We start from the raw sequence: 12496 nt of genomic DNA on the forward strand, positions 1-12496 counted from the left end.
TTCAAACCCCAAACATGTACAGATTTTGGGCGGAGTAAATCCTCTCATGTCACCTCTTCCTCTGACTCAGACAACTACCGTGATGTAATCTCATCCCCAGACACTTCCTCTTATGTGCTGTGAGCAATAGCCTGGGGAAGAGGTTACGGTGAATGTGACTGTACATCAAAGGACCCCCCCCCCAGAGGAAGTTGCCGCCACTATTTCAACATAATTTCCTGTCCTAGAGAGGAAATGCAGGTTTAGGTTCCACCTCCAAAGAATGATAAAGGCTACTTATACATATTCACGAATTGGGTGTGGGGATTTCCATGTGGTTGATAATCGAGCGGCTGTGTCAGATTTCAAAAAGGCTTTACAGCGAATACATACCATGCGATTATCTGAGAACAGCGCCCCGCTTACAAAAGCATACAAACATTTGTATAGCGATAAAATTAATCACTTACCTTTGATGGTCTTCATATGTTTGCAGTCACAAGAGTCCACGTTACACAATAAATGTTCATTATGTCTCAAAATCTCTGTTTTGTTGGCACGTTTTGTTCAGCAATCCACTGGCTCAAAGGCGGTTATGACGTGCAGATGAATACATCCAAATAGTACCGGTAAAGTTCGTTGGAACATGTCAAACAATGTTTATAATTAATCCTCAGGTTGTCTATTGTCTAAATAATCGATAATATTTCAAATCGGATAATAGCGTCTTCAATAGAAAGGAAAAACAACGAACGGCGAGCAATCGGTCACGCGTGCAAAACAGCTCTGGTTCATTCTGCATAGAAAATGGTCTCATTCTTCCTCGTTTTTCAGAATACAAGCCTGAAACAATGTCTAAAGACTGTTGACATCTAGTGGAAGCCATAGGAACTGCAACATGGGTCCTAACCCAACAGATACTGTATCGGCATTCAATAGAAAAGTACCCACATCAAAAATATCCCACTTCCTGGATGGATCTTCCTCAGGTTTTCGCCTGCCATATCAGTTCTGTTATACTCACAGACATTATTTTAACAGTTTTGGAAACTTTAGAGTGTTTTCTATCCAATACTACCATGCATATCCTAGCTTCTGGGCCTGAGTAACAGGCAGTTTACATTGGGCACTTCATTCATCCAAAAATCCGAAAATACTGCCCCCTACCCAAGAGAGGTTAAATAAAACCTAGCCCTGAAATTAAATGTAGGTTGAAAATAATTTGTATGTCATATCATAGGAAAATGCACCACATTCACACGGATTTGTACAACATGGGCAGTTTGGATTTGTCACTTCAAGCCCAAAAATATCATACTTTGAATAAAACAATGACTTAAATCGTTGTGCAACATCAAGGGTAAGATCTGGTCGTCGTTTTTTCACCTCTAAAAAGTGGATTTCTACTGCTGTGGGCGTTCAAATGTTGCAATGGTAAAATGTTTGAACATTTTCGCTTAACACGATAACTTTTCTTATTTGTAATGCTTGCCTAATATGTTAGCATGCATAACATTTTTTATCAATTCTGCTGGTTGTTAAAAGCACAGTTTTGGGTAATATAACCTTTATATCAACATCCTCGCCACTCCCGTTTAACAACTCTAAATCGCTTTGGCACAGTAGTCATCAAGGCACTTGCCGATAATGTTGCATACAACTTTTAGAAGGTCTATCATTTTTATTGAACACAATCAAAGTTAACATAAGCCCGAGATGCCTTCAATTGCCCATATAGAAATGCCCAATTTAGGCATCATTTTTAAGAACGTGATATTGCGCGCCAAAGATATAACATGACTGTACTGTAGGTAATTAAATAATTGAAAGAAAAACAAGTTTATTTATTAGCCTAGCGGTTATAAGAATGTATATATTGTGAAAAAAGGCCTCATGTGAAATCAAAAGCGTAAGAGATACTGTTGCATGTACAGTACCAGTCAAAAGTTTGGACACACCTACTCAGTCAAGGGTTTTTCTTTATTTGTACTATTTTCTACATTGTAGAATAATAGTGAAGACATCAAAACTATGAAATAACACATATGGACTCATGTAGTAACCAAAAAAGTGTTTAACAAATCCAAATAGATTTTATAATTGAGATTCTTCAAAGTAGCCACCCTTTGCCGTGATGACAGCTTTGCACTCTTGGCATTCTCTCAACCAGCTTCATGAGGTAGTCACCTGAAATGCATTTAAATTAACAGGTGTGCCTTGTTTAATGTTAATATGTGGAAGGTATTTCCTTCTTAATGCATTTGAGCCAATCAGATGTGTTTTGGTAAGGTAGGGGTGGTATACAGAAGATAGCCCTATTTGGTAAAAGACCAAGTCCATAATATGGCAAGAACAGCTCAATTAAGCAAAGAGAAACAACAGTCCATCATTACTTTAAGACATGAAGGTCAGTCCATATGGATCATTTCAGGAACTTTTAAAGTTTCTTCAAGTGCAGTCGGAAAAACCATCAAGTGCTATGATGAAACTGGCTCTCATGAGGACCGCCACAGGAAAGGAAGACCCAGAGTTACCTCTGCTGCAGAGGATAAGTTCATTAGAGTCAGAAATCAGTAATTTTCTGCACCTCAGATTGCAGCCCAAATAAATTATTCACAGAGTTCAAGTAACAGACACATCTCAACATCAACTGTTCAGAGAAGACTGCGTGAATCAGGCCTTCGTGGTCTAACTGCTGCAAAGAAACCACTACTAAAGGACACCGATAAGAAGAAGAGACTTGCTTGGGCCAAGAAACACGAGCAATGGACATTAGACCGGTGGAAATCTGTCCTTTGGTCTGATGTCCAAATTTGACATTTTTGGTTCCAACCGCTGTGTCTTTGTGAGACGCAGAGTAGGTGAATGGATGATCTGCACATGTGTGGTTCCCACCATGAAGCATGGAGGAGGAGGTGTGATGGTGACTTATTTAGAATTCAAGGCACACTTAACCAGCATGGCTACCAAAACATTCTGCAGTGATACTCTATCCCATCTGGTTTGTGCTTGTGGGACTATGATTTATTTTCAACAGGACAATGACCCAAAACACACCTCCAAGCTGTGTGATCAAGAAGGAGAGTGATGAAGTGCTGCATCAGATGACCTGACCTCCACAATCACCAGACCTCAACCCAATTGAGATGGTTTGGGATTAATTTGACCGCAGAGTGAACGAAAAGCAGCCAACAAGTGCTCAGCATATGTGGGAACTCCTTCAAGCATTCCAGGTGAATACCTCATGAAGCTGGTTGAGAGAATGCCAAGAGTGTGCAAAGCTGTCAAGGCAAAGGTTGGCTACTTTGAAGAATCTCAAATAAAATATATTTTGATTTGTTTAACACTTTTTTGGTTACTACATATGTGTATTTCATAGTTTTGATGTCTTCACTATTATTCTACAATGTAGAAAATAGTACAAATAAAGAAAAACCCTTGAATGGGTAGGTGTGTCGAAACTTTTGAATGGTACTGTAGGTCTAGATTATTTATGAATTGATCATATAGAAATATAAAAACATTATTTTAACCACGCCAAAGAATCTAGAAGAAAAATAAACGCACACCTATTTAGGCGAGGTGCTGGCTAGCGGAGTAGAAAACTTGAAAATAAAAGTGAGCCGCACACTCTAGGAGCTCAGATGCAAAAATGTAATTACCAACGTTTCGACAGCCAAGCTGTCTTCATCAGGGTATAATCACAAACACTGCGAGATGACTCGTTTATGTAGTGTCAAAAGACACAGGTGTCTGTAAATCATGGCCAAGAGTGGCCTAATATCATTGGTTAATTATTAAATATTAAAAATGGCATACAAAGAACAGCATACAAACAACAAATGGATAGCATACGATCATAAATCCCTCTTAGACTACACAAGCTTACAAACAATTACAATGGCAAAGTCACAATAATCACAAGAATGGCTTCAGATCAAAGTCTACGTTGAGACCGAAGGGAACAAGGGTCTTTAAGTTAAAGATCCAGGCAGCCTCTCATATTAACAATAAATTATCAAGGTCAACCCCTCTCCTAGGGAGGGTGACATGTTCGATGCCAATATAACGCAGAAACTAAATCGAGTGGCCTGCCTCCAAGAAGTGGGCCGCAACTGGGTAAGTAAAGTTTTTACACCTAATTGTGCTACGATGCTCTGAGATACGTACTTTTAATTCGTGCTTTGTTTTACCCACATATTGTTTACCACAAGAACAAGTTATAAGATAAATAACTGCCTTAGTGGAGCACGTAATAACACCTTTGATTGGGATCGATTTCCCTGTTTGAAGGATCTACATTTATAAGTGCCATTGCCTTGAGCACAGCCATTACATGCCAAAGAACCACGTCAAAGAAACCACGGATTCTTTACCTTTTTCTATTATCAAGACACCTGCTGTTAACTGATTAGGACAATTAGGTTTTCTAAATATCGGTCGACTAGGTGGGACTCTAATAACTTAGTGCTTCATGCATAGCTTTTATTTTTACCCATTAGAGTAGGAGTAAAATGTCTCTCTTCTCAGCATTTATGACCACTTTTCTACTCTGAGATGCTTTGTGGATAGGGGTCCAGATGTGATGTATATTAAAGAGTCTCAATTAAAATCTTAGAATGAAAAATCCCATTTTGTGTTTATTAAACATGTTTTTAAATCTCAACACACCATATGAAAACCACACATACACGTCTCAACTAAAAATCTGCATGAACTTGATAAACTGCATTAATTTTCTCATTAAAAGTGTCTTGGGGAAAATATTTTGTTTGTGCCCAATAGAAATAAATGGTAAATAATGTATTGTGTCGTTTTGGATTCACTTATATTGTAAATAACAATAGAATATGTTTCTAAACACTTCAACATTAATGTGGATGCTACCACAATTACGGATAATCCTTAATTAATCGTGAATGATGATGAGTGAGAAAGATATAGAGGGTCAAAGATCATAACCCCATTCATGCTACCCTCTTACCATTACCAATAATAGAGGAGGTGAGCATGTCTTGGGGGTCTTTGACCCTCTGTATCTTTCTCACTCATCATCATTCATGATTAATTTTGGATTATCCGTAATCGTGGTAGCATCCAGATGAATGTATAAGTGTTTAGAAACATATTCTATTGTGATTTACAATAAAAGTGACTCCAAAATGACACAATACATTATTTACTATTAATTTATCGTTGGCACAAAATCTGAAACACAACCAAAACAAACAGCGAATGCATCCAACAAATTTGTAGAGTCACAAACTTGATGTAGTCATGGCATGCTATGAATATGGGACAAAATGCTTCATTTCTGCAGTCAACTGACCAAATCGCCCTCTAGTGACCTCATGGGAGGAATATTATTAATAGACATTCTTTTAAAAAAAAAGTCAAATCCGGTGTTTCTATTTCAAACAGTTTTGATATATTTCAGTCCTCTTTGATGTATATAAAGTATAATATTGTGATGCAAAGCCAAACATTTATACATTTCAACTCTATATCAGACATGGTACAAGTGTCTTATTTTTTTAAAGCCCATAACCATGTGGGTGAGGAGAATACTTTTGTTTCAAAATAGATTTGCTTAGGATTACCTACAAACACTGTGTGACCCTGATTTAGCCCACTGCAGTAAAAGGTTATTTACCTTTCATTTCTAGTGGGCACAAAATAATCTGAAACACAACCAAAACTGCAAATGCATCCAACAAGTTTGATTTAGACATTGAGTGCTAGGTATAGGGGACCAAATATCAAACTTTTAACTACTTTATCTATAAGAATCTTTAGCTGTGATAATCCTTTTGAACCCTACCTTTTTGAAAAAAAAGTATTACTCGTTAAACAAAATATTTTTCACTGAGCAATTTTATTAGTATAAAATAATATATAAATTATATTTAGATTTTTTTTTTAATTGCATACAATATAGCTCAGTATGAATGTTTTATTTTACAAAGTCACTATTGCTCATCTTTATCAAGTGTGTCAATCATTTCTGACCCCACTGTATATCACACAATATTCTACCCAGGAATATCCAACACTGAAATCTGTTACTCTTGTTATTCCAAATACATCTGTGGATTTTTTTCTACTGTAAATTCCTATTTGTTGTTAATGCAGGGTTTGATCTAAAGGTCAGAAGCTATTGAGTGGAATGGTTATTTTCTATGTTCTAGAGTGGATTGTTTTTTCTGCTGGTGTATCCTGAGGTAGAGCCTCTCTGAGAACCTCTTCCCGCAATGCGTTTGTATGCAAACAGCCTTTCTCCTGTGTGGACATTCAGGTGGCTCTTCAGCTGGTCCTGCCGGGAGAACCTCTTCTCACACTGAGGACAGCTGTAGGGTTTCTCCCCTGTGTGGACCATTTGGTGCCTCTTCAGGTGGCCAGCCTGGGCAAAGCGCATATGACACTGGGTACAGCTGAAGGGTTTCTCCCCTGTGTGGACCCTCTGGTGTATCTCCACATTCTGGGAGCAGCTGAAGCTTTTGTTACAGAACATGCAGAGGAACCGCTTCTCTTTACTATTGCCTGATGTGGCGCCTCCTCTCCGAGCCTGGGCTCTAGCCCTGTCGTTTGAGTTCAATACCTGATCGAAAAGGATGCGGCCGTGTGAATTAGTGTCAACATCGGTGGGGCCTTCTAAGTCGCTTTCCCTAAACGCGTGTAAAGGGGACTGGGTTGTGACAATTAGATTTGTGTCTAAGCCTTCCCTGTTATCTAAGAAATCTCTGCCCTGTGAGTGTCCGTCTCCTAGGTGGCTACCTGCATTCCATGTGGGAGGAGCGATGCCCTCCACTTTCACAGTCATCTCATCTACGACTATAACCTCCCCTTTCTTATCTAGGCACCCTTCAGAGTATACACTACTACTGTACCGGTTCCAGTCCCCTCTAGACAGATCAGTCTGTGTCTCTAATCCCAAGGATATGTTGCCAGGGTCCATCTCTGTAGCGTAAGAACAAGACGGATCCTCACCGCCAGTGTTTAACGCGTCACCATCACTTTCTCCATGGGAATGAACCATCCTCTGGCTCTGGTGAAATACTGCTAAATACTCTGAGCCAGGAGCAGGAAGACGGCTACGTTTCCCCAGCCCCAGTCTCTCTGGGTCTGATCTGTGGTCAGATCCTGTGTGTAAGAGCCTGTGTGTAAGAGTTAACGTCTCGGTGTCTGTCTCTGGCTTGAGGATGGCGTTCGGCGTTCCACTGACCTCCGTGATGTTACCTCGGGTCCTGGGCGGCACTTGGACGGAGGTGGAGACCTCCGTGGCTACAGGGGGCACTCCAGCCACTTCAGTCTGGATGTTTCTGCTGTGCCGCGGGTCCTCCTCTCCTTCAGACTTCTCCTGCTTGACACCAGGACCTGCAGCCTCTGTATCTGCAGACTGACACAAGAAGGGAAGAGGTTACTCCTGGTCATGTGTTGAATTGGATAACAATGTCATAGGGAATTCTTGCAAGCTCCCCAATGGCAGAGCCTTTCTGAAATAAACTGGCCACATTTGATGTACTGTACATTTGATGTAATACAATACTATTACACTAACCTCTATCACGATAATGTGCTGAGTTGAGGTTCCACTCCCCTCATCAAAACTGATTGGTTGGTCATCTCTCCATATATTGTGTCCCACTGGCTTCACAAAGCTCCTGTGGCCTCCAGTGAGATGTCCTTCACCTGAGAGAGTGATTGGGGGAAAAGAGGTGGTTAGTTTAGCTACTGTCAATGCTCAACGCTACACCCTGTTGACAGTTTTAGGTAATTAATTTGCATTTTATTGGATGGCATAAGTATATGATACATCAGAAAAGCAGCACTTAATATTTGGTACAGAAACCTTTGTTTGCAATTACAGAGATCATACGTTTCCTGTAGTTCTTGACCAGGTTTGCACACATTGCAGCAGGGATTTTGGCCCACTTCACAGTTGGGATGGTGTTCTTGGGGTTGTATTCATCCTTCTTCTTCCTCCAAACACGGCGAGTGGAGTTTAGACCAAAAAGCTCTATTTTTGTCTCATCGGACCACATGACCTTCTCCCATTCCTCCTCTGGATCATCCAGATGGTCATTGGCAAACTTCAGACGGGCCTGGACATGCACTGGCTTGAGCAGGGGGCTCTTGCATGCGCTGCAGGATTTTAATACATGACGGCGTAGTGTGTTACTAATGGTTTTCTTTGAGACTGTGGTCCCAGCTCTCTTCAGGTCATTGACCAGGTCCTGCCGTGTAGTTCTGGTCTGATCCCTCACCTTCCTCATTGATGCCCCACGAGGTGAGATCTTGTATGGAGCCCCAGACAGAGGGTGATTGACCGTCATCTTGAACTTCTTCCATTTTCTAATAATTGAGCCAACAGTTGTTGCCTTCAAACCAAGCTGCTTGCCTATTGTCCTGTAGCCCATCCGAGCCTTGTGCAGGTCTACAATTGAACCCTGATGTCCTTACACAGCTCTCTGGTCTTGGCCATTGTGAAAGGTTGGAGTCTGTTTGATTGAGTGTGTGGACAGATGTCTTTCATACATGTAACGAGTTCAAACAGGTATAGTTAATACAGGTATAGTGGAGAACAAGAGGGCTTCTTAAAGAAAAACTAACAGGTCTGTGAGAGCCGGAATTCTTACTGGTTGGTAGGTGATCAAATACTTATGTCATGCAATAAAATGCAAATTAATTACTTAAAAATCATACAATGTGATTTTCTGGATTTTTTGTTTTAGATTCTGTCTCTCACAGTTGAAGTGTACCTATGATAAAAATTACAGACCTCTACATGCTTTGTAAGTAAGAAAACCTGCAAAATCGGCAGTGTATCAAATACTTGTTCTCCCCACTGTATAGACGACTCATCTTTGTATCTGTGCCATTATAGAGTCTGTGACAGCATGGGCAGGGCTATTGAGGCAATCTCTGATTCAGAGGGGTTGGGTTATATGCGGAGACACATTTCAGTTGAAGGCATTCAGTTGTACTACTGGCTAGGTATTAGAGGTTAACCAATTAATCGGAATGGCAGATTTCAAGTTTTCATAACAATCGGAAATCTGTATTTTTGGGCGTCGATTTTGCAGATTAATTTTTTTTATTAATTAATGCCTTTATTTAACTAGGCAAGTCAGTTAAGAACACATTTTTATTTTCAATGATGGCCTAGGAACGGTGGGTTAACTGCCTTGTTCAGGGGCAGAACGATAGATTTTCACCTTGTCAGCTCGGGGGATCCAATCTTGCAACCTTACAGTTAACGAGTCCAACGCTCTAACCACCTGCCTCTCATTGCACTCCACGAGGAGCCTGCCTGTTACGCGAATTCAGTAGAAGCCAAGGTAAGTTTCTAACTAGCATTAAACTTATCTTATAAAAAACAATCAATCAATCATAATCACTAGTTACAACTACACATGGTTGATGATATTACTCGTTTATCTAGCGTGTCCTGCGTTGCATATAATCGATGCAACGCTGGGGGATGATTAAACAAAAGCCATTTGCGAAAAAAGCACAATCGTTGGACGGCTGTACCTAACCATAAACACCAATGACTTTCTTAAAATCAATACACAGAAGTATATATTTTTAAAACTGCATATTTATCTAAAAGAAATCCAGGTTGGCAGTCAATATTAACCAGGTGAAATTGTGTAATTTGAGATGGACCCTGTAATTTCTGCGTTCATTGCACGCAGAGTCAGGGTATATGCAACAGTTTGGGCAGCCTGGCTCATTGCGAACTAATTTGCCATAATTTTAAGTAATTATGACATAACATTGAAGGTTGTGCAATGTAACAAGAATATTTAGACTTAGGGATGCCACCCGTTAGATAAAATACTGAACGGTTCCGTATTTCACTGAAATAATAAACATTTTGTTTTCGAAATGATAGTTTCCGGATTCTACCATATTAATGACCAAAGGCTCGTATTTCTGCGTGTTATTTTGTTATAACTAAGTCTCTGATTTGATAGAGCAGTCTGACTGAGCGATGATAGGCAGCAGCATGCATTCAGTAAGCATTCATTCAAACAGCACTTTCGTGCATTTTGCCAGCAGCTCTTTGCAAGCACAGCGCTGTTTATGACTTCAAGCCTATCAGCCTAATGGCTGGTGTAACCGATGTGAAATGGCTAGCTAGTTAGCTGGGTGTGCGCTAATAGCGTTTCAAACGTAGATGAGAGGAGGCGAGATCATCGTGGAGTAGTTATTCCCCTTGCTCTGCAAGGGCCGCGGCTTTTGTGGAGCAATGGGTAATGCTGCTTCGAGTGTGGCTGTTGTCGATGTGTTCCTGGTTCGAGCCCAGGTAGGGGCAAGGAGAGGGACGGAAGCTATACTGTTACACGGTATATGAAATACAAATGGTATAGAGAGAAATAGTCCTATAAATACTACACTAACGACAACCTAAAACCTCTTACCTTGGAATATTGAAGTCTCATGTTAAAAGGAACCACCAATTTTCATATGTTCTCATGTTCTGAGCAAGGAACTCAAACGTTAGCTTTTTTACATGGCACATATTGCACTTTTACTTCTCCAACACTTTGTTTTTGCATTATTTAAACCAAATTTAACATGTTTCATTATTTATTTGAGGCTAAATTGATTTTTATTGATGTATTATATTAAGTTAAAATAAGTGTTCATTCAGTATTGTTGTAATTGTCATTATTACAAATAAATACACTTTAAAAAAAAATGTATTGTCCGATTAATCGGTATCGGCTTTTTTGGTCCTCCAATAATCGGTATTGGTATCAGCGTTGAAAAATCATAATCAGTCGACCTCTACTAGGTATCCCCCTTTCCTTTCATTTGAAAGTAGTCCATTTTTTTCTTCCTTTTTGGCTGATTGCTCCCAACTCATAGGAATCGCCACCCTGTTGACTACTTTAAAATGGTGGAAACCCTCAATGGCAATGTCCATGATAAAAACAGGTTATATCCATGAGGAGTCCTCTATCTCAATGACAACAGGCAAAACTCTGATATAAAGGCGTTTTTTTCCAAATTTGCAGAAATGCCACTATCAGTGCTTCGGTAACAACCTAACCATTATGAAACTTATATTGATCAAATATGCCTCAAGTAGCAAATTAGCCATTACATTTTTTGTTGACCAAATTTGACACATTTACCTCCATACAAAAATAAGCCTTCCTGGGCTTATTTTCGTGGACAGATTTGGGGTTGAGAAAAATTATCGCTTCGCCTCTTCCCCTCTCGGTTAATGCATCTAAAGTCACACATGCGCAGAGGGGAATGGGGCGACAGGCCCCGCAGCCTCGACCTTCTACAAAATGTACCTCTTGCCATTCCTCTGTATCGGTCGAGGATCTTGACACTACTGGGACGGCTGACGAGTACGCGCTCCCGTACCACCTTCAGTTCCAGTAGCTGTAGTTTCCTCCGCAATGCCCTGTTTTCTTTCTGGCTTTTAGTTATTTCCAAACGAAACACTGCATAGTCGTCGTCGACGAGTTTACAGACCTCTGCCACGGCTGCATTCGCTAGCACCTCCATGATGGAGGCTATTTGAGTGTGAAAAACCATAGCAGCTAACCCTACCTAGATAACATCTATCAACTAAGTCCAGTCTCCAGCGCGAATTAAACACTAATTGGGGTAAATATGCAATGATGTGCAGTTAAATGAGTCATATTTTGACTTCCATTGTGTTCATAAACGTCTAAAGAAAAACGCTAACGTGGAAATAGTTCTTGGTCATTGTTTACACGGAATATAAGTTGTTATTGGTTGGCGTCATAGGTCAAAGGGTGTGGCTAAATAAAAATGGTATTTGTGCTGTTCTTTAAAATATACAGTGATGGAAAAAGTACTCAATTGCCATACTTTAGTAAAAGTAAATGCTATACATCAAATTCCTTATATTAAGCAAACCAGACAGTACTCCAACACTCAGACATAATTTACAAATGCAGTATTTGTGTTTAGTGATTCCGCCAGATCAGAGGCAGTAGGGATGTCAACCCCTTGTATTGATATGTGCATGACTTGGACGATATTGCTGTCCTGTCTGAGCATTCTAAATTTAAGTAGTACTTTTTGACGTCATGAAATATGTATGGGAGTAAAACAGTACATATTTTCTTCAGTAATGTAGTGGAGTAAAAGTTGTCAAATATAAATTGTAAAGTACAGAGAAGAAGGACTCAAGTAGTACTTTATAGTATTTTTAAAAACTTGTTTACTTTACAGCACTGGAAATGGGGTACTGCTTATTACATTACACATCCAAACTCTTCAACGATTGTGTATTATATTGACAAGATATTCAAGAAAGTCTTACTAAAAATGGAAAGACTTGTCCATAGATGAGAGGAGGCGAGATCAGGTGGGAACATTCTAGCTAATATGAAGGCAGATGCAAGTGCGAACAACAGGAGATCAAAGTTTATTGGTTTGTGTACACAATTTAGCCAATGATATAGCGAGCGCATCAAAATGCTTATGTTATTAGCTCCTAACAATGCAGTAAAATGTCAAA

The 12496-nt window shown here is 39.8% G+C and overlaps 3 protein-coding genes across 6 annotated transcripts in view; 1 reads left to right on the forward strand and 2 right to left on the reverse strand.

Annotated features, from left to right (window-relative positions):
* LOC112231940 (zinc finger protein 583) overlaps positions 1-12496 on the forward strand; it is a 969163-nt gene that overhangs the window by 236996 nt on the left and 719671 nt on the right. The gene's annotated exons all lie outside the window — the stretch shown is intronic.
* Positions 1-12496, reverse strand: part of LOC112231889 (zinc finger protein with KRAB and SCAN domains 8-like) — a 359191-nt gene that overhangs the window by 52962 nt on the left and 293733 nt on the right. The window lies entirely within an intron of this gene.
* The window catches only part of LOC121841785 (neurotrophin receptor-interacting factor homolog), a 45482-nt gene that overhangs the window by 10322 nt on the left and 22664 nt on the right, over positions 1-12496 (reverse strand). The window contains exons 1-3 of one of the 2 annotated variants that reach the window (XM_042311909.1): positions 11295-11541; positions 7538-7668; positions 7202-7375 (exon numbers count right to left, since the gene is read on the reverse strand). In XM_042311909.1, coding sequence (XP_042167843.1) covers positions 7202-7375; positions 7538-7668; positions 11295-11541 — 552 coding nt within the window. Of the gene's footprint in view, positions 1-7201; positions 7376-7537; positions 7669-11294; positions 11542-12496 lie in introns of those variants that run through there. The other variant, XM_042311910.1, reaches the window with a different exon arrangement.

This window comes from Oncorhynchus tshawytscha, linkage group LG34 (assembly GCF_018296145.1).
Source record: "Oncorhynchus tshawytscha isolate Ot180627B linkage group LG34, Otsh_v2.0, whole genome shotgun sequence".
Classification (NCBI taxonomy): domain Eukaryota; kingdom Metazoa; phylum Chordata; class Actinopteri; order Salmoniformes; family Salmonidae; genus Oncorhynchus; species Oncorhynchus tshawytscha.